Source organism: Perna viridis, chromosome 7 (genome assembly GCF_037379345.1).
Source record: "Perna viridis isolate PV_CMFRI_1.1 ecotype Kerala chromosome 7, ASM3737934v1, whole genome shotgun sequence".
NCBI lineage: Eukaryota > Metazoa > Mollusca > Bivalvia > Mytilida > Mytilidae > Perna > Perna viridis.
The window spans coordinates 19,534,573-19,558,692 of NC_142451.1; the positions used below are offsets into that span (position 1 = coordinate 19,534,573).

Consider the following 24,120-nt stretch of genomic DNA (forward strand, 5'->3'; position numbering starts at 1 on the left):
ATGTATGATAGTTAACTTCAGAAGATAGAGTTTGTCTTCCCTTCTCCCTTCATTGAATGGCTTTTCCCTATTGGAATGTCTTACCTTGTTTAAACTTGGCATTCATCCTGGTATTTAAACTTTGTATAATTTCATAGGTATTTTAAACAAAGTCTCATAGTAAGCTTAAAATTTTTTCTCAATTGTCCAGTTCACTATATGAGGAAGTTTATTAGGTGATGGTCATTTAATCAAGGGAAGATCAACAACTTTCCCTGAAGTTAACCATAGTACTCGCTGTAATTGCTATTGCTATTGCTATTTTAAGTCTGTGGCATTTTTTCTCAATTATATCTGAATTTGTAGTTCATTAAATTTCATGAGAGAACAAAATACTTTCTATAAGCGTTTAAACCAAGCTGTATATAGACTTCAGGTAAAACGTCTGTTATCTCTTAGGTTTAAACAAAGCTGTATATAGACTTCAGGTAAAACGTTTGTTATCTCTTAGGTTTAAACAAAGCTGTATATAGACTTCAGGTAAAATGTTTGTTATCTCTTAGGTTTAGACCAATAGTACACTAAAGCTACCCATTTATCTAAAAGGAAAATGGAAAACAGCCATTACAGTCATGCAACAAAATTCTGGAAACAAAAGAAAAAAAGGGGGATTAATAACATCCAAAATCAAGTTGATTTTTTTAACCTACCATTTTCTTCTACACAAATAACTTTACAGTGCTGCATCCCTGTGGTACATTGAAGTCCACCATTTACAGCCATACACTTACTCCACTCTGATTGAATCCATTTCGTTCTGTAGTTGACAAAAAAATAAGTAGTAACATACCATTGAGCTTTTAAAAAATTAGTAATAGCATATACCATGGAGCTTTTAAAAAATAAGTTCTCTAAAAATTCTAAGCTGAATACAAAATTAAAGAATATTTTGATATATTTATTCAGTCAAATTCCCAGCTTTTATTACTTAATAAAAGGACCAAATATTAAGATCACTGTAGTGAGAAATGAACATCAATGTACTTTTAAGCTAGAACTCAAAAACTAGAAATACTGGAAGCAGTTCACAAAGAGAATATCCCACACATCAAATGGAGTTAAAAATAAAACTCATGTTCAATTATATCTTTTTTGGAGTCCTTCAACAATAATTACATCCCTTCATCCACATCTACTTATGATGCCTAACTTTCCTACAAGGTTTCGTCAAAATACCTAGCGCAGTAAAAGAGGAGTTGTGCTTTCAAGAAACGTGGATCAACAGACGGGCAGAGGTGTAATAATCTATACAAATTTTAAAATGAATATCAAAAAGTACATGTTACACAGATATACTGTGAAAGTGCTATGGGTTCCGGGGTACCAATTTTCATGGTTTTCATGGGTGAGCCAGAAATGGAGATTCCCACTGATGTATATTCTAAAAACCTCAAAACCATAAATTCAAGAATCCACAAACTTGTGTATCTTGCCTATTTTCACGAAAACTGATATCAAAGAATTAAAGTAATTTCACAGTATTAACATCTGTCTGATTGTTATGTTTCTCTTGTTTTACTGAATACCTTAAATGAACAATTTCCTCATTTTTTGACAAAATCCTTGCATACTTAACTGACAATTCGGTGTCAAGGATTACAGCAGAATGTCAATTCAAGCATTTTTCTGAAACCAAACTAAACGACTCTGACTAAAGATCTCCATACTTGATTTCATGCAAATCTTTGTACTAACACAGTAATATACAAACCTTGGGCAATATCTTGATTTATCCTGCACACCATGCACAGGGGTGGTCTCAACTAACGGAGGACATGATTTTCCCAATCCTCGAGGTAATTTCTTAACTTCTCTCTCACGTCTCATCAGGCCAGGTCGTGTATAACCTGTTTCTAACAAACAGCTACTATTTATAGGTTGCCATGGTGACCACATGGAGACTTGACAATCTTGGGGAATGATACAGGACTGGTGATCAGCGATGATTTTACCCGAAAGTTTAACATGGTCTTTACATTTACTGGAAATATAATGCATTAATTAAGTACACATAATTACGGTTAAAATCTGTAATTAGCATATCAAAACTGCACTTTTCACTAAAAAGGCGTAGGATCCCAAGAACTATGAAGAAACTTGAAAATTTCATCATAAAATAGAAAACTAAAAATTAGTATTGATTGACTTTTCCGCCTTCTTATTATTAGGCACTGCATTAAAAATATTCAAACTTGAAAGTGATGCAGTATAAACAGTCAAATAACAGTTATTGCTGCTCGGACGTTAAACCCCAACAAACAAAAAACAAACAAACAAATAACAGTACCCTCAATGAGTTTTGTCTGATATTACAATGTTTATTCCCACTGCTTGCTTCATACAGTGACTGGCAGTTAATATCTACACAGATAAGGGTTTTGTCACACAAAAAATTTCTCCAAATTAATATCGACTTACGTATATGGAACAGTAGCACCGTTGGAATCAAGACATTTTACTGCACGCTCCTGATGTCCAATTAATGAATGTGAGGGATAATTTTTAGGAATGGTTGTCATGGAAACACAAGGTGTCCATTTATCAACAGAAATATAATATACATCAGAACAATTAGCACATCTTTCAATTTCTGATAATGGTGGACATTCCTTCCCACCATGATCTTCTGGAATGACTACTCGCCTAATACGAGTTCGTGAAAATTTCTCGCAAGTATCACAGTTAGCCCATGGTTGCCATGGTGTCACGATACAGTTTTGTTTACACTGGAGATCACAGCTTTCGCTTGTTGTAGGTTTTTGCTCAAATGACAGACAAACACTGTCGTTTTGCAGTCTTCCGTCAGATTTGAACACACATGTGACATTTCTGTATCGGATACCCATTCCTCGGGCACATTTCTTAACCCTAGGCATAAGTTGACATGGGCCCCATGTCTCTGCTGCCCATGTGACTTGATACTGGTCAATGAAAGTGCTTTTATAGCACTCATCATAACATGGTCTCTGTGATAAAGGGCGGGGCAAGTCCTCACAATATCTTTCCTCTGCAAAGTTAAGGCCCCCATTATATTCTTCATACATGCAACTGACATGACGACTTTGTGTTCCCTGCCCATTAAATCCACATATACAAGAGGACCATTCACCTGAAAGTAAATAACAAAGTTAATCAAGGATGGCCAGCAAATTTGATCAGCTTTATATCATAACCAATTTAAAGGAGAGATACAAATGTCTTAAGAAACCGTCTCAGATACATCTACCATACAAGCCACTGCACTCTGCCCTCATTAATCAAAAATAATGTTTTATTCATGAGCTACAATACTACATGTATTTACTTTGTTGAGTATTAATTCTTGGGTTTCAGTAAAGCCTCCATGATAGCACCAAAAAATTAACATTTTATTGGAGGTTTGAATACATGGTTTAATGAAACCACAAAAAAACACATTAAAGTGGACAACAATTTGTGAAGTGTAGTTTATTTCTTCAGAACTATTGTAAGTACTGGCATTTGTAAAGTGTAATTTATTTCTTCAGAACCATTGTAAGTACTGGTATTTATAAAGTGTAATTTATTTCTTCAGAATTATTGTAAGTACTGGTATTTGTAAAGTGTAATTTATTTCCATTTTTTTGTGTTTGTATTTCATTTAACCGATGCAATATACATCTCAATACCGTGAAACCTGTCTAAACCAAACTTTTTTGTTTACTTTAGACAGGTGTTCTGTTTACTCAGGTTCAAAATACATTAAAAAAATGATGCAATGGGATTAAAAAAAGTATACAGGCTGGGTTTCATAAAAAATTCCCCAATGGAGATTTTCCTCAAGCACTTGAATTTTCCTCATATATTCAATTTTAAGTGAACTGGTCGGTTGAAATTTGAGATGACGAAGCATTTGAGGAAAATCTCAATTTGAGATTTGTTAATGAAACCGGCCCATAGTGTAGATAGAGTGTGGTTTTTTTTTTCAGAGTTCGGTATAACAAAGTTTCACAGTACATTAACATGTGTTTTTGTATAATGATTCACAAGTCAAGGTTTTCAGAAATATATTTAAATGAAAAAGTCTTTCATTTCAAGAAAAGTAATTCTACATTCTACTAAAAAACAACTTGGCAATGATGATAACAAAATTCTGCAATAGTCGGGAATAGTTAAGCCAATTTGTGAAATCAATACATGAAAACAATCAATTCTGTTTGATTGACAGCTGATGTGCATTTTAAGTCATCATTTCTTGTAATTGCATTTCACAACACCCAACAAAAACCCCCTGCATTCATATGTGGGCAGAAGCACTATTAAAATCGTAACTTGACGCCTGAATAATTATATACACTAATTAAAAGCATAATTAAACATGTTTTCTTAATTGATGCCATTCAACAGGCCGTCTTTTACCATTACCATTCCTGAGCCAACAACTAATTCTGTTATATCAGACCACTCTGACACTGCATGTTCAGTTGATGAACATTTATATCTCATTCACTCAAAAAAAAAGCAAAAAAAAAACAAAAAAAAAAAACAAAAACAAAAAACAAAAGACAGAAAAAAAAAAACTTTTACCAAGAGGTTGCACATGGTAGCTGTAATGATAAATCTAGAATGAGTAGCTTATAATGCTTAACTGACCTAATCAGAAACCTTCACATTAAAACTTAAGTCAAAAGAGTGGGAGTGCAGAGGAATATGAATGAAACATATATAGAATTGTGCTGTAGAAATGCTTATGCAATTGCATACCAAATATGAATGACCTAGCACCTTTGACCTAATCGGAAAACTTTACATAAAGTCTAGTCTTTCTGCATCTTTTGCCCAAAGTGAGACAAAAAAAAATGAAAGATCTGTTTCAGAACTCATGTAACTGAAGCCATTTATACAGGCACTTATTATCTCTAGAAATAAAAGTTAATGCTCTGAAATAAGAGTTATCTAGCTATGAGAATTTCTACTAATGATGCTATAGACTTGTTGTACACATACATCTTTATCAATGAAATACTTCCTGTAAAATGAACGAAAAATGAATGGACCATTGCACTTGCTTAAAAAATAGGAAAAAATAACAAACAAACAAGTTTTGCAAAATTAAACTATAAAGAGTAAAAATTACTGTAAAAAAGAGTGGTCTCCCCTTTATACCGTGCAAACATAATGCTTTTTAATTATCAATATGAAGAAATCTTGTATAACCATAAATTTCAGATACAAAACAAATACGCTAACTGTTTTTTTTTTTCACTCAGGCTTAAAAAGAGTTATTAATTAAAAAAAATTAGTCTGGAAGACAAAACATTGTGATATAAATTGTTTCTCTGTATGATTAGAAAATAAGAAGAATAGCATTCAGGGATTTTCTAATTTCACAATCACATTATTTCAACTAATACATTTGAGAATTGCCAATTTCAAGCATTAAGTAATGCAGTGGAAATTTTATTAAATTACAGTGTAATGAAAAAAGAATTGAAAGGTGTGTATTTTCATTAAAAATTCCTTTGATCCACCTATAAGACTAGATATTGATTGTAATGTAAATTGAATACATGTATCTACCTAGCCGTACTTACAAACATGTAATGCATTTTCTGATAAAAGAAGAAAGAAATATATTGGAGAAAAAAATACCTGTATCAAAAGATCTCTTAGAATGTATGACATCATAGATAAATACCTAATAATTACGTGATGACACGTTATGTACTCATGTAGGTGTACACGCCAGTAACATATGGACCAACTGCAGGGAAACTTATACAATCAACATGTTTTCTTGATTAAACCACGTGATGGATTTTTATGATAAAAAGTACAAATTATATAAATGAAAAGGCAGTTTAAGAAATCTTACACGGATATTTTGGCATGGTGTAATTTTTGCAATTTGCTGGGTAAAATATTTTTTATGGTTGAAAACATTGCAGTCAGATGTTCAAACATATTTGAAAAGGTAACATTCAGATGGCGGTTATATTTTTGCATATTTCTTTATTGCAAATATTTGATAAGGTAATTTTTCATGTGGAAGTTATCTTTTTTGTATATCATTATTTTCAATGCAAATATAGTAAAAATTTCCACACTTAAAGTTTTTTCTCCCAGTTTATGCTTAACTCAGACTAGAAGTGGTGATATATACTTCATGTATAGGTAAAAAAACAGGTTAGCATGTTCTTAGCCATTAGGCTTTACACATTTAAAAAATAATAATTAAAATGATGACATGTACCAGAAAATCTGGACTTAACAAAAAGTCTAAAACTCCATCAACTATCAGTTCATGTAAATGAAGTTGCAATGTGAGGGCAATGTTCTAGACAACAACCCCCATCATGAAGAAGACAATATTCAACAAATATTGGAAGAAGACATAAAATGCACCAAATACAACCCCTAGCAATCTCAAAATAGAAAGAAAAACAAAATTAAACAAATGACTCCTTAATTCAAAAATATTAATGTAAACAATAACAGAAGCCATTCTACTTAGTAATGACGGACCAAAAGCTAAAAATATAACATTTATATCATGAACATACAGCTTGGTGTGTCATTTCTATTACTGCATGTCTATATATCTCGTCAATAACCCATTTCATACACACTCTCAAACCTCTTAGATGTTATATCATCCATAATAAAATGAAAGTAACAGCCCTTATCTATTTATCCAACCTTCAAAGTAGGTATCTAAAATGTATATTTATTAACAATGTACAAACATTATAAATAAATTTATCTACCAAAATATGTCATTGATAGGTGAAGATGCATTTTATAAATATTGATATGTTGGTGGAGTTCCAGCTATGAACAATGAATTAGAGAGACTTTTGGCACAGGAATAGTATTGTTACTTTATCGTTGTTGTAAAGAGCTGTTATTAGAAATAGAGATACCCTGGTCTACAAAATAATACTTCTTTGTCGAGAAGGTCAGAAAAACTGGGGTATTATGCTGCCCAATAATTTGTAATGAAGTGATAGGAGGCAGGAACTTAAGCTTCCTTATTTTTCATTTTTCCATGAAAGATCTTGTGTAATGATATGTAAATTCAGCTAAAATTATTCATTGGCCAAGACACATCACCAAGTCCAGAATTTATATCAAAATTTCTACAGAAAACAAAAATAGAGCATTAATGAAACATTAAGTGTTACCCCACAATATGGTACCACATAATAGTCAAAATTGTCTAAGGGGATGACGAAGTATTCAAAATGGTTGAACTCAAATTAAAATTAACTTCAGATTTTGCAGAAAATTGAACTTAACCTGTATTTTATGCCACAAAACATTTTAAAATTTTCAAAAAAATACTTTTCCATTTTGTTCATCATCTGGAAACCATCAGGGAACAAACAAATGGATGGACAGACATATTTTGGAGGTTATCACTTTGTGTAGCAGTTTACAGGTATAGAACTGTATTAAATGTGTATAGGTATAAACTCATCCTAAGGTTATGTCAGAAAAGGGTAATACAAAAATAGGGATTGCAGGTAAGACAGTTCTTGTGAGTGGGAGTATGAAAAGGTAAAATATTCATATCTATCTTAGATTCGTTTACCTGTCGACTTCTTGTCATCGAACAAATAAAAACAAACAAACAAACAAACAAAAATAGAATGAATTAAATATGGTGAAACAAATAAAAATATTTTGACATCAAATATTTTACAAATCCTAACCTGGTTTCCATTTATACTGCTGTGCTGGAGACAAATGAACGAGACAGGTAACCAGTATAAATAAGTGACGAATGTCAAATACTGTTCCCCTTAGGATACCATATTCCATACTGCCATTTACATTCTATGCACGATGGAAAATCAAACTTCAGCATCTAGGTTGGTCTGAAAAATATTAATCACTGTCAATTAAACATACAGTATACTGACAACATTGTAACATGGTGAAGGAATATTTCTAATTTACATGTACAGTCGAAACTCGTTAAGTTGAAGTCGAAGGGACCATACAAAAATGTTTGAGTTATCCAAGGTTCGAGTAATCCGAGGTTGATGATAAACCGGAAATACTAGTAGTTTGGTCCATGATTGTTTCTGTAGTTACATCATTTGTTGTGCTTGTACATGTACATGTATTTCACTTTACACGGTACTTTGTAATGTCTTGCTTTTCATATCGGAAGATATTTTTTGTATGGTGTATATCATGTTTGAAATACTGAACGGCACCGAGTGTTTTAGTGAAATTTCCTTTTTATTTTTTCTATATCAAAAACGTCATAGTTCATAACATGCTGCTTTGTTTGATTCACGATCAGGAGTATCGTCAAACCATGTGCTCTACAATATTACTGTAAAATTTCAAAATCACTAGCGAAACGAATGTAGTCGTTGAAATACCCTTACTATCATCTGTTTGATGTTTCATTAAATAGTCAGTTACTATAATACAATTCATCTGCACACTATGAAATGCCTATATAAAGCTTCTGTCAAAATATCAAGTGAATAAGATAAGAAGTTGCAAAGTAAACTAATAAAAATTGTGGATGGACAAATGGACAGAAGGACAGACCGACAGACACCATGATCACTATTTACCTCCTGCTCAGCAGAGAATATATCAAATTGATGCATGATGTCTCAGTAAAACTGGCAATAAGGTAGAAATGAACATATTAGTGCAATAAACAAAATACTTAACTACCCCCTTTTGCAAAGCAAGACACAATGAGCTTGAAACTAAGTAAAAAAAGTGTCAGCTAGAGAGTAAATGTGTTATTGATTTCAAGAAAGTGATAAAGGTCAGCAACAGTTTATTGTTCTTATCTTAGACATAGGCCAAAATTTTCTACTGCCAAATAAATCTCTACAGCAATTAGATGGAAAATCAGAAATGTACAAATCTGAATAACATGCTGGTAGGAAGTGACTCTTACTGGGGTCAGGACCAGTTTATCAATACACGGAAACTGTCCTTAATAACTGGCTGTCTAGAATACTGGATAGAGAAGTAAATAATGAGAACAGAGTGTCATAAAAGAACAGATATGTAAATAATTTGACCATATATAATATATCTTCGTTGAAGTAGCCACAGTTTTCTCAGTTCCAGGATTAAGATAAGAAATTTGGTACCTTACAAATAAGACAATGAAAAGATCTGTATTCATAAATATTTATAAATGAAGTCAACAAAAAGTCAGTTATAGGATAAGGTTGAGAAGGTTCAGATGACACAGTAAAAACTGTTTCATCATACCAATACATGTAGTATCTATATTGGGTCCATTACTCCTATGTGGTTGCATTCATTCATACTCATTCAATAGAATGTGATTTAAATATACATGTATCTTAAATCGGAGTTACTGTTAAAAATATTGCAAAAATAAAAATCACAGGAAGATTAAAACAGTAAAGAAATAATTGCACAAAATGATAGCCACATTTACAGTATAATAGTAATTTATTAGAACAGATTAAAGTAATTCCATATCTTGTTATTTGATTGTAATCTAACATTTAAGATTAAGTGTTAATTATGTAATACCTGTCTAAACTGAACACTGGATAATCCAGAAAACCTGTCTAAACCAGCCACCTTTCAAAGTTCCTTTCCATTAGTTTAAATGTATTTTAAACCTTGGTAAACCAAACATCTGTCTAAACCCAAATCATTTTAAAGGGGTTTAGCTGAGACAGTTTTTACTGTAAATCCAAAATATCAAACCAATAATACTAAAATGGCTTAAAGTGATTGAACAAATATTAAAATAGAAATTATTGTGCAAAGCAAATCAAATCAGGTCATTATTAAGTCATTAAAATGTTCAATTTAGCACATGATCTTGTATGCTCAATAATTTACTTCACAAATCTAAAGAATTGCATAACAAGGATATTGCCTCTTCATAAAGCTAGGAGCTTCTGAATACTCATTTCATTATCAGAAAATCTGACTTGATATTGAGTTAGACCCTAATTTAATCAGGAGCTGATTACATAAATGATAGATTTCGATAGATATTTACAATGATTCAATTACACTTTATATGGCCTCTTTAACTGAAATGATCCACTGTCGCAACATCAAAGTTTAACTACGGATATTACCCATAATTCATTGCTATGTCAAAGTCACATCATCAATCAAAGTTGGATATCTGTAGTAATTGCATCTTGATTCTGAAAGGAAATATGTGCTTTCTTAACCATAAACCGCAGCATTTACAGAGACTAATTTGTATATATCTGAACTATTCCAGAGACTGTGATGGTGTAATGATTGATGACACATTACATCAGCAGCATCCATAAACTGACACAAACTCCACCAGCAACACACTGCTATTGTTTTCCTTGCATTTGAAGCTCACTCTATGTGATGCCAGTTTTATTGTTTCTTTACCTTATTTTATTTTTGAATCTAAATATGATAAGTAACTGCTTCTCTATTTTTGTTGCTGTTTCATATTGAAGTATGTCAACTTCTGTTCTGAAAGGTCTGAATTTTCCTTGAGTGTGTCAGACTTTTTTCAAAATATTTTGTAGGGATTAGTGATCTTTTTTTTTTATTCCAGACTTGGATCAGATCTTATCAAATCAACCAGTCAGGTCTTGTGCTTTTCAATTTTTTTGACAGCAATGTTTATTTCTAGTCTCAATTATTTTTTACACATACAATGATATTGTTCAGGGGATAGAAGTAGCCTTTGAACTACATGATGAACTTCATTTTTTAAGTTGACAGGACAATTGAGAAGAAGATTTGAAACAAAATTTCTTTCATTATCCATTAAATTCAATCGTCCAATCAACTACCTATAAGTTAATTATGTGATTGCCATTTGCTATTTAATCAAAGACAAACTAACTCTATATCCCCTTAACAAGATCATGTTGTGTGTTGTAAAATAAAAAGAAACAAATCTTGATATTGAGCATTCTTGGAACAGAACCTTTCAGTACTTAGTTTTTATAACCAGTTAGATCTAGAAGAATTGATACATCTTTTAACCACTGAAAACATATGATGTTTGTCTGAGGAACAAAGTGTTCCAAAGATTAATCAGTTTCCTCCTACTTAACATAAAACTTCCCTTTAATTGTAGTCTTGTAGAAGTTTCAAAAGCTTAATAATAATGTTTTCTATAATAGTAGTCTTGATTAAGTTTGAAGAGTAAGGCAGTGCATCCCAGTACATCTTTAGACATAAATTAAACTATTGGCTAATCAGTGCATAATGTCTTCCACTTATATTGTCAGGTTGCTGCTCATAAAGGATGACATTTTCAGAATACTCAAAATTTCAGATAAAAAGCAATATTTCAGGGAGTTCTTTGCTTTGCAATGTATTTTAATGATGACATTTAGTAAAATCTTCAGTACTTTTGGCAGACACATTTATTCCTTGAGGAATATAAAGGGTTATGTGGACTATGTTTATGGAATAACCTTTCAGGAAAATATGGAATCAAATTCAAAAACTATATTAGAAAAGAGAAAGCAATAATTCAAAATATACAGGAAGTTAAAATGGCACAGTCTGAATTTATGAATGAAACTTGACGCACAAGAAAATTGCAAAGATAATTACTAAGAAAATGAGATTCAAAAATCATGATTCATGAGTTATGTGATAAGATGAATGATACTGTACCTGAACAGTTCATAACAAACAAATAGTTATGAGGCCATGAACTAGCTGTTAGATGCAACAAATTTTGCAGGTGATATTTTTATAAAAATTCTGCAAGTTGACACAAAAGTAGCTGGAAAGCCCATAAACCATCTTCTAAGAAACACATTATTATGGCCTATGTCATTGACCTTGACACATGACCTACAGCCAGAGTACTAACCATGACACACTATCACTTGCTGAATAATGATAGTACAAAGTTCACCGCTTTACCATTATCAGTTACAAGGACAAAATTTGTCTCAGACAGCTGCACTGACTCAAAAATACATAAATAGTGCAGTCACCGTGGCAACTCCTAGTGAGTGAAGGGGTGCTATCGAAATTATCTCCATAACAAGCAACTAATAGTCCCACAAACAGCAAACACAAAAATATGTAGTAGCTAAAACTAAAAAAAAAGACAGGGAGCTTGAATGACACCAATATTGTTAGCATAGACAAAGCAAAACTAGTAAAGTATGGAGCTTCAGCATGTGATGCATAATCTCTTTGTACAGTACATAGATACATAAGTATTTCAAAAGAAAAACTTCTTCACTATAAGTGATTACAGAACTGGAACCGATCCATGCAACTAAAATTGTTATCAGTCCTTCAAACTGGTCCATTAAATCAGTGATCACATCATGTGACCACAGAGCGTTCAATATATTTCACAGATTCCATTGTTTTGTTTGTACACATATTTACACATACATGTATTTACATAATGTAAAAGATTTAATCATCAATTTATTACTTCAATTTTATATTTTTTTTAATTCTTAACCAATTTTAATCTTAAATTTAAAGTAAATTTTATATAGTAGTACATGTATTTTGAATTCATTCCAATGGAAATTCTTCACATGAACTGATCATCTGTCATTTTACATAAAAAAACAGCGATCAGATTGTTTACTGGTCATGGGTTATGCATCCGTCAGTGGTCATCAATCCATCAAATAGTTGCACAGATTGGTTCAAGGACTGTTAAAGTCTAAGCCAGTGGAACTTACAGGAGTCCACATGTAGAGGCTCCAAAAAATTTCAGTTATCAAAGTGCACCAACTGTGTATAGCCATGCAATTTCCTTAAAACGATATTATTCAGACATTAAAACGCTGATTTTCTATTAATCAGGAAAATCCCCAATGACTGCTCCATCGAAGTTCCACTTAACTTGCATAAATCCATGTTGACATGGAAAGTCCATATTTAACTGTTAGTACCAGGAATTAACACTTGACTAATGTCTTTCATTAGTTCACCCAATTCTTATGGTACTGTGATATTGAACAGAACTACAACTTGTCAAGAGTGCAACCAATGCAGTTTCATTAAATACATTTGTGACTTCAATGGCTTTCCACCAAAAACATAAATGTATTTTTTTTAATCAATTCTTGTCTTTATAAATGGTTATGAACTTTCAAATTAATTCTCTTTTCCCTCAATCTCATGTCACACAAACAAACCCAGCCAATTTTTCAACTGAGCTAACATCAAATTGACAATTTATTAAACAGGTTTTTAATATTTTTCATTAGTGTACAGTATAACACAATTAAGTGCGTAATATTGCTCCCCAAATGCCAATTTTTCTCCAAGATCTGCAGAATATCAAAATCAATCTAGACGATGCTTAAGCATGATTCTAGATTTGGTTTTTATTAAACCAGTCAATCAAAAATGTATAAACACAGCTAAATATGGGAGAAAAATGGACAGCCAATTCTTTATACAATTACCTATAAAACCACATTTAACAACAAATATATCATGATTAAACTTTTAGATAATGTAAAACCAAACTGTACTTTTATAATGCAATGAATATCACTGCTGCACCAAACTTGATTTCTAAATAAAGTACACTGTTATCACATGTTTTTCCTACTGCTTGACTTTTTATCTACTATTGTTTTTTTCTGTTTGATTATGCTTGGGTATTTGCTTTCAGGTTATTGTCACTTGGTTGGTTTAGTTTAGTAAAATATATACAATGTATAACATATACTGTTGAACTTGTGCTGTGAGTGGGCCTGTTATCTTTACTCAACACTTTCATCAGCTTTTTCATAGAGTAGGAATTTTCACAAGGAGAATATTACCACAGCAGTAAAACCAGTGGCAGATCCAAGGGTTGGGATGGGTCTGGGGGTCAAAATCCCACTTTTGTTAGAAATTTTTGTGCAAAGTTTAGGCAAAAATGAGCAAATAATGACCTGGATACCCCCCCTTTCACCTATAACTGTCTGGACAGAACCTACCCCTACTTTTATAATTTTTTTGCATATTTAAGGCTAAAATTGTATTACATTTTTTTGTAACAGCCATAAAACATGGTGCTCTTACCTTCTGTTCTGGAGCAAGAATCCAGGTCTCACACTGTTGAAGGCTCTAAATCATAATGATGAATAAAAGCATCTTACATGTGAAAGTTTAAACCAAACATATGTGACCTGTCTATAGCTATGTTTCTAGTTTTTGTATGCCTCCTTCCGTGTTTCTGATCTTTTAGGAAAGAATTGCATATTTTTTTTCTTTTAGTAATTATAAGTAAACTTACTTAAAGCTACAGAAATCATGCTTTTAGATAATAACACCCCCCCCACACACACACACACACAAAAAAGGTAATACTCCCCAGCTGTAATTCCTACTCTACATACTGATCCTATAAGATCCTATAGGTTGTTTCTTCACACAAGTATGTAAGAAACCCATCACCATTCATCACCTTGACAAAAACCAGCCACAGTGACAACAGAAGGCCAACACTATTTCACCACAATCTAATTAAGAGAATTAGACAGTTTGTGCAGCTAACAAAACAACAGGTATGTACAGATACAACACTGATTAAACTTGATGGCTAATAACAACATAGAATCCTATAGAGCTGGCATAGAAACAGATTACATCAGATATACACTACTGAGAAAAACTGGCAAAGATGGATGATGGCAATTTATGAGGACTGATCTTCACTTGACTTTGTTTGGTCTCATCAGTCACACTTAACTACAACATTATAGCTATTACAACAGTGAATGTAGATATCTTTTTCATTTACTAAATTGATACATCAATAATTCCAATCTAATTAGCATATGCCTTTTTGTGCATTATGATTGCTTATTCACCTTTATAACCTCAGTGACGACAGTTTTTACAAAAATGTAAATTCCATATCATATACAATATGTCTACCATTGCTTCCACATCGCTTCAACAATAGATAGAGCTGTTTAGAGGCTCAAAATGGTATAATCTGCTTTATGTCATTCATTTCCAACACTGTACATTCAAAACAACAACTTTTCAAAGAATACAGTTATCAGAAGCCTGTAAATACTTTGAATACGGAAATTGACAACCAGTCACACTGTCGGTTGAATGCCACCATCACCATTTGCAGTGTCAATTTCGGGTGTCAATTTCGCTGAATGAGAGTTTCAAGGAAAAAAAAAATTTATATATTTCTGATAGTTAGGGATTGGAATTATAAGGATTAAACATTGTTTTTCAAGAATTTATGGACGTATTTAACAGACCATTTACTCACAAACCTGACATAAAAGTTCTTCAGACTTTTATTTGTTTTGTGAGTGAATGGTCTGATTTTATACATCGATAAATTTTGGAAAAAATAATGTTTAATCCTATAATAACATATGCTTGTAAATAAGTACAAATCATTAGAATGACAACAGGTGCTTAATATAGACTCAATGAAACTTTCTCCATCAACAAGTACTCAACATAGAAGTTATGAAACTTTCCCTATCAACGAGTATTCAATATTGATGCACAGAAACTTTCTCTATCAACAATGACTCATTATAGACTCAGTAAAACTTTCTCTATCAACAAGAACTCAATATAGGTGCACTAACACTTTCTCTATCAACAAGTACTCAATATAAACTCACTGAAACTTTCTCTATCAACAAGTACTCAATATAAACTCACTGAAACTTTCTCTATCAACAAGTACTCAATATAGGTGCAGTGAAACTTTCTATATCTACAATTACTCAATATAACCTCACTGAAACTTTCTCTATCAACAAGTACTCAATATAAACTCACTGAAACTTTCTCTATCAACAAGTACTCAATATAGGTGCACTGGAACTTTCTCTATCTACAATTACTCAATATAAACTCACTGAAACTTTCTCTATCAACAAGTACTCAATATAGGTGCAGTGAAACTTTCTCTATCTACAATTACTCAATATAAACTCACTGAAACTGTCTCTATCAACAAGTACTCAACATAGAAGCAATGAAACTTTCCCTATCAACGATGTTGATGCTCAGAAACTTTCTCTAACAACAATTACTCAATACAGACTCAATGAAATTTGCTCTATCAATAAGTACTGAATGTAGACTAACTGAGACTTGCACACTCGAGAATTACTTAATAAAGACTCACTGAAACTTTCGCCATCAACAAGTACTCAATATAGACTCACTGGAACTTTCTCTATTAACAATTACTCAATATAGATGTGCTGGAATTTGCACTTTCAATAAGTACTGAATGTAGACAAACTGAAACTTTCGCCATCAACAAGTACGCAATATAGACTCATTGGAACTTTCTCAACAAATACTCAATGTAGACTCACTAGTACTTGCTCTATCAACAAGTACTCAATACAGACTCACTGAGACTTGCCCTATAGACTCTCGCATACAATATGGAATCTACTATGTGTTTGCACCAACATGTCATAATGATTTTACTTATTTATGATAACTATAATGACAAATAAAGAAAAAAAAAATTAATGTGTAATTTTGAGAAATTAAAAGAAAAACAAGAAAAAACTGATTTTTGAACTACTGCACATTCAACTCATCGTTGTTTAACAAGAACAAAACCAGCCAACAATGGTACTTCATGTTATGCAAACTGATAACATTGTACCATTATTTTTAGAACATCAAAAAAGTGCCAAAACATCCGATTAGTGTACCTTGTTCTTGTGCATCCACATTCACCAAAATTATTCACTATATAGTCCTTGCTTACCATTGTAAAATGATAATTAACTTATTTTATTCGAATAGATTTTTTAATAATTATTCTGATTAAATAAGTAATGTTTTTTTTTTATTTTATTGCTCTCAGTTTTTGTTCTCTTAATGTACACTCATCAATGTAAGGATTTACAGTTGAGAAGTAAGAGCAATTGGGAACAAAGATTCAAGCGAAAATCAAAGGCATATAATCCAAGGATAAAGACTAGACAGGGAAAACAAACATACACAATGAAGAACATGAAATAACCAAAATAACTTAACAAAAAACAAAAAAAACCAAAAAAAAAACAAAAACAAAAACAAAAACAAAAGTAAATGAGCAACTGGGACTCCTATAAAAGGTGGGAGAATGGACCCAATTTTGCATTTTCATAATGGGCTCTGGAAAAGTTAATTCAGTAGAAATTCTTCCAACTGAGTAAACAACATAATAAAGCTAAACAATTGAACATTTTTTTGTAAACTTTCCATGTTATGACATGTGAGAATGTCAAAATATGTTGGGATCAGAAATGAACACTTTCAAGTGGTGTGCTATTCTAGTTACATGTATAGCAACATGCCTATACATTTATATTTCCAAAACATCAAGGCCAAATAAGTAACTAAATGCTGCTAATCCTATTGAACTGTTCCCAGAGGAAATATTAAGTTTCCCAACATTTAAGGCAGAAGTTGATTCTCATCAGATAAACTTCCGTACATATATATCATAAGAACAAAAAACACCGACAAATTATCGTGATTATTGACGATGACGATCAGAGACAATTTCCTTTAGATCTAATGACAAAAACCAGATATACAATACTGTTATTTTCATCAAAGAGTTTCATGATGAAATATACCACCTTCACATCCATCATCATCAAATCGACAAGCTGGCAAAATTAAATGAAACCTAACTTTAAATGGAAGCAAAATTTCCAAGGCTTTAAAAGCTTTAACACACATGGCTCTTTCATGACCACTTTCCCAGGGGTATATCATTCCTGCTAAATATTGAACTAAAGGTTTTTCCTGTCTTATGAGCATGGAAGCTTCAATGAAGCTGTCCTTTACAATTGATTTAAACAGGATTAAAGAGACTTAGTACTGAAGAGTAAGACCAGTTGTTTAGTTGATTCAGACAATTTTCAATCCAGACATCTTTTGTCTCTTTTATATTCCATGAACACATCAAATGGTGAGTATCCATTGAAACTAACACAGACAAATCATTTAAAATTGAATTCCTTTATTCACTGAGACAAACAGATTCTAATGGCAATTTGACGGTCCTTCACCTGTTATACATACAATAAATTCACTCAATGGTTTTACTAGTCTGATAAGCTTGATTTAGATGATAATGGCTACAGACATTTAATTTTTTACAGTGTTGCTACAAGAAGTTATCTAACACTACCTTTTAATGAGACAATATTTTGGCAACATGTAAGGGGACAATTAGTCACAATTGCTGTGGTACAATTTCTAATCCATCAATAGTTGGGATTAAAGTCTTGTTACATGATGCATAATATGCACCTTCAAACTTTTTGTGTCTGAAGACAAATTTATATGTTTTTTTCATTTAAGTTGTTAGCCTTCATTTTTATTACAACAGCATATTTTTATATAGGTTTCATATCCTCATTATATGGTAGATCTGTACATAACCCTCCATCATAGAACCTTCAACTTTGCCAATTTGTAATTGATAATGAGAATCATTATTTATTTGTTAGTCATGGAAAAACAATTAAATGCTGAGTTAAACATGTCTGTGGTTTAGTAGAACAAATAAAATACATGGAATGTACCTGGGTGCATCCCGTTTATTAAACAGCTGGCTTAATGTCAGATTATTATAAAGGTCTCAAGTCTTAGAGAGAGTTGTCACTATGCCATCAGACGCTCTCACTCTCGTGACACAAGTTAATTATGTGAGTTATTTATAAAAAAGCATACTTTCTTATCCAGCATATTGATTTGATTAAGTTGTACAGAAAAACTTTGGAAAGATAACACTGTGGAGACTGACAAGTCGCAGCCACTAAAATTTTGAAAAGATATATTTTCTCGTAAGCTTTGTGAATGTGTTGAAAAATATCAGCCACACAATTGCTATGAGCTGAAGTTCTACAAATCAGTGAAAAACATGAAACTTGTAAAAACACATTAATATAAGTAAATGTAATACTCACCCTGCAAATGACATGAAAAATGTTTAATTCTGGCTTCTGAAAAAAAAAAAAAAAAAATTAACATTTCATATTCATGTATAAAAATTCTTTTGTAGGTGTTTAGATATAATTGTACCAATAATCCATACATAAGTTATTATAGTATAATGTAAAGTCATCAAAAAACATATTACTGATGTACAATACGGACATGTTCTTCTTTCTACCTTTCAGCCATAGTGATTAGAGGGTAATAATAAAAAGCAATAAGCAGAAATAAGTCAATTTGATTATTTGAAGATTCTCAATTCATGTCAACACCAGCTTGATCATTATGTGAGTGTCCTCTGTCTTGAATGAATAGAGAAACAGTCTGGCTTTAATTAAGAATAGAATTTCGAGGTATTAGGTACATGTACAATGAATTTACATACTTCATGTTTGCCTCATTTTCCCTGACCTTTTTTCACTTGAACAAAAAATTTAAAGTATTTTTTGTCTTACCAATATTTAACAAAAGACTTGCTTTATGGCCAACTAAATTACAGCACATTCAATGATGATGTTCACTGAATAGAGTTAAGTCATTTTTTGATCAAATGTCCATCATATAAGACAGATCAATGTATGTGTTGTAAATCGTTAGATTTTTGTACCACCAGTATGGTGCTTTAATACACTGAAATCTCTATAAGCTAAACCTCTTTTGGACTGAGTAATTTGAATGTTTTAGACAGATGCCTATCTGGTTCAGACTGGTCTCAGTGTTCTGTTTATACACAGCCAAATGTGCTACATATGATAATCATATGGTACTATAATCATATGATGCAAACCATATGATTCTCATGTGTGGCACATTTGCTTGTGTAGACAAGTTTCACTATACTTGTTGAACAGAATCAAACTGAAAGTGAATTGCATATATATATTTATATCTGTAATTATCATTATTTTTTTTTCAATGTATACACATGGCAGGGTCAATTTCTGACAAAAAAAGTTTAATTCTAGCGAAAAGAAGGTAAAATAATAATGAAGAAGTGCAATGAATACAATAATACTTTAAGTTACTGCTGGATGTACTCATCAAAACTAATCTGAAAACCATAATCTGGGAATTTTCTTTATTAGGGGGTGGGGTTGTTTGTGGCACTATGATTTTTAATTCGGGTGGATAGAGGAGAAAACCTAGTGGTAAATTTTAATTGGTCTGAACTGAAATTGTCTGAAACAATACTAATTATCACTGCTGCTATGATAGTAGCTACCTCTATCTATAAAAGACAAAACTTTAATATGGCCAGATGTACAGTGCCAAAATACAACTAACTTGATATGAAACAAGACTCTAAGAATGAATAGAATGTACTTTAATAGTTTCTTATCAATATCAAATTTCAAGAAGTCAAAATTTTAATCTTGAACTTCGTCCAGATAGAAAGACAATAATATTCCTTCATTAATACATGTTGAACTGAACTTCAACTTCAGAGAACAACAATATTTATGACCAAAGTAAAAAGATAGCTCACCAGTAACTAACACTATCAAAGCTCAAATTGTTTGCAAATTATCAAGCATGAATTTAAGTACCCATGAACCATTCCCTTCCAGGTAATACTACCAACAGGAAGTAAATACCACATCTACAGAAATAAAACCCAAACCAAAATCAACACAAAACTTTCATTTTATGTATCGATACCATTCTTATATTTCCGACTTCTCTCCTTCCAAGGATATAAAATTAACAAGTAAATTATTTTCCAAGCTTTCTAAAGATACTTTATTACATTTAATTTTTTTCCCATGAAAAGCAAATTATTTGATCCCACATATAAACTACCATTGACAGTAAAATGTCTTCCAGTTTAATCAGTTGACAGGAAGCCATAGAGGACAGTGCCATCTGAAATGAAAGGTTACATATCCAGCATAACATACAGATAAGGTTTCGGAACTGTAGCGTAACTTTTTATATTAGACATAAAGGCACTTTACAATGTTAAAATCAAATGCTTATAAATTAATTTGACTTGTTATAAGCCTTTTGATTGGATATTTCTATTTTGGAAAAGATAGGTTATTTTCCATAGACTAACTTGGTTCTGTGACATCATTAACATCAACTGATCCAAAGTCCCCAAATCAAAAAATGGCTTTGATGAAGAAATAAATCTGAATTTTGACTGGAATCAATCAGAAACTAAGTTTAACATAAAGCATTTCTGAAACATGAACTGCCCAAAGTTGATTATATTGCATGAAATGAAAAACAATCTATAAGTAAACACACACCTTCATTAATACTGTAAATTTGGAAAATATAGCAGTTTTTATTATTACAAACAAAAATAATCAGGATTAGAATTGCAACATTTTAACTCACGTTTAGGAATTTTCCCTAATATTAAATTGGATTTTCCCTGATATTCTAAACTTTAAAACGCAGTTAGCTCTGTAATAACAATATTACGATAATAGACTCAAACAATAATTTCTAAATTAAAGTACATATTGATATTATGTTTAATGAAGTTAACATTGTTTTCGTCACTTAGGAAAGAAAATAAACTAAAACTGGTAAATCAAATTATGTAACATATAGTTGTAAAACTCAATTTAACAAGAAATACTGTGAGCAAGCTCAAAAAGAGAATACCCCCGCTTTAAAAGAATTAAAAATATTACAAATAAGTTCAATTATTTATTTCCCTTTAGAGTCTTTGTATAGTAACTATATTCTTTGGTGCATATTTAAAAATGATGCTCAACTTTCCTATAAAATGTCATAAAATTCCCTTGAGCAGTTTAAGAGGAGTTGCACTTACATGGTTTAATCATGGAAAACCCTTAAGTTGAATTATCTCCCTTTTGAGTGCTCTGGCAGTAAGTATAATCCTTTATGCACATATACATTTAATGCCTTAAATTCTCATGAAGTATAATCTAAATCCTCAGTTTAGGAGGAGTTGTTCTTACAAGATTTTTAAATATAAAACCCCTAAATTTGGATTATCTCCCTTTTGGAGTCCTCTAAAAAATTTGTTAAAATTTTCACAAAAAAATATAGCAATATGATCTTTCAAACAGTCTTTAACTAGTATGAAAATCTGTTGAAATCTAAAGCTGTTTAAAAAGCCTGAAATAATTCCAACAGAAATTTGTCTGAAGGCACTAGGTCCATTTTAATTTGAATCCAATACATTTTCCTCTGCTGCCATTTCTATATGGATAAATTCACACCAGGATGCTGATTGTCTGTATCTTCTCATGCTTCACTAGTTTTCAATCTGTTGGGATGTAAAGATTCCACTAAAATTGGGCCTGTTTGGGTTGTAAATTCAAATGTTTAATTCTGCCCTACCGAGTTCTTACCATTAAGTCTAGTTTACAGTAATTTAATGGCTAGTCTTATTTTTCTTCCACAGTTAACTTTAAATAGGAATTTTTTTATAATGAATTAATGCTTATCAATAGTCTCCAGATTCTGCCTTAATTTTTTTTTTTATCATTCCGTTCATGTTTCTGAATCCAATGCAACACAATGAACTGAGTTCATGAAAAAGAAATTGTGGAAAACAGACAGGAAACTGTCAGTGATTTATTCAACCATGGAATTTCAGGAAAGTCTAACATTGCTTATACTGTACATTGAAGAAAAAAAATATTCATATATAACAAAAAAATATACAAAATTCTGAACTCCTGGTGTAAAACAGGTACAGTTCAAAGTTCAGAAATGATTTCCTGCATTTTTCAAAATCTTCAGGTAAATATAATTTGATTTCTTACAATTACACAAAGTTTGTATGGCAACACCTTGCATAGTACATGCAATAGTGGAACCACTAAGCTCTGGGTGCAATAAAACATAGAAAATACTGATGTCTGAAATATTCTTAAATTTCATGGTGACTCGAATCAAAGTCTTTAGATTTTACGACAAATCAAAAATAGTTAAAAGTATTTTCAGACTCCTGATATATTTCAAGTTTTGTGCCACTCAGGAGTACAAACCAGTATTTTAAACACAATGTTTCCTAAGTTGAATAATTTTCACAGGGAATTTAAATGATATTTTCTGAGAATTTTATATATAATAGTATAGTGAGCAAACCAAAATCCAAGATAAATGTCTAAAATCTGTCTTATCGAACAAAATAAAACAAAAACTTCAAAAGAAAGATGATCAACAATCTTATCATCTCCAACCTGTCAAAGTGACGACATTTCTATCCTTAAGACTCTGCAAATTATATAACTGGCACGCTTATTGATTCAACAGAGCACTGCTCTCGCTCACCTTGTACAAGCTAATCCAAAAAACACTGTCATAACAGTAATTCTACAATTTACAAATCCCTCTAGATCTCTGCTATGTATAGATTTTGTCCTAATTAATCGACTTGATATCTTTCATAGAATGCTGGAACCTCTTTAATCCAATGTTTTTAAATACTTCAAAGCTCTCGTAGATTAAAATACTAATTAGTTAATCACAATTTTCTTGATCAACTTGTGAGACTAAGAAAGTTCCCTGTTCCTTTTGAGAACTCAATTGGTTCAATTTCGAATCATTTTTCTTCTTTGAATAATAGCTAGAATTCCGTTCACATAACAAAAAAAAATTACACTAGACAAATCCTGACAAATCTAAAGGATAAATGAAATAATGGTAACAAATTGCTTTTCTTACTATATAAACAACGTAAATTCCAAAATCCTGTTTCTGTAACAGCTTTTGTAACTGTAGAAATAATTATGCATGCTTTATGCTTCATTTCTCCAACCCACCTATGAGCCAAGAGAACAATAGCACAACTAATTAGCAATGTTGTCCATCATAGAATTAACCAACCCAAAATAAAAGTCATTATCGCTATAGAGGTCGGGCATTACCTGTAGCCAATACATTGATTATAGCCACATGAGAAGTGGCTGAGGCTATAAACGTAAGCTTAATGAACTCATGACAGTCACTTTAATAATCCAAATGATCTTAGCATAAATGCCATGTCCTTGATGAACAAAGCTTTGACAAACTTCTTCAAAGAAAACACACAGAAACCATGGAAGACCATAAACAAGATTTTTCATGGCAAAAAAATCTTGACCTTGAAAAAATGCAATGATCAGATGGTGGAACAGTTAAGAACAGATGCTATAATTTTTAACTGAATGTTAAATTTTTTTCATAGTCCAT

The 24,120-nt window shown here is 31.6% G+C and overlaps 1 protein-coding gene across 17 annotated transcripts in view; it reads right to left on the reverse strand.

Annotated features, from left to right (window-relative positions):
* The window catches only part of LOC148611703 (thrombospondin type-1 domain-containing protein 7B-like), a 173,022-nt gene that overhangs the window by 41,116 nt on the left and 107,786 nt on the right, over positions 1 to 24,120 (reverse strand). For 14 of the 17 annotated variants that reach the window (XM_088592523.1, XM_088592522.1, XM_088592515.1 and 11 more), the window contains 5 exons: positions 18,933 to 18,968; positions 7,713 to 7,877; positions 2,458 to 3,148; positions 1,751 to 2,020; positions 690 to 796 (listed from right to left, as the gene is read on the reverse strand). In XM_088592523.1, the coding sequence (XP_088448649.1) occupies positions 690 to 796; positions 1,751 to 2,020; positions 2,458 to 3,148; positions 7,713 to 7,821 (1,177 nt within the window). In that variant the 5' untranslated portion in view covers positions 7,822 to 7,877; positions 18,933 to 18,968. Of the gene's footprint in view, positions 1 to 689; positions 797 to 1,750; positions 2,021 to 2,457; positions 3,149 to 7,712; positions 7,878 to 9,546; positions 9,565 to 10,027; positions 10,046 to 18,932; positions 18,969 to 23,220; positions 23,378 to 24,120 lie in introns of those variants that run through there. The other 3 variants (XM_088592519.1, XM_088592520.1, XM_088592514.1) reach the window with 3 other exon arrangements.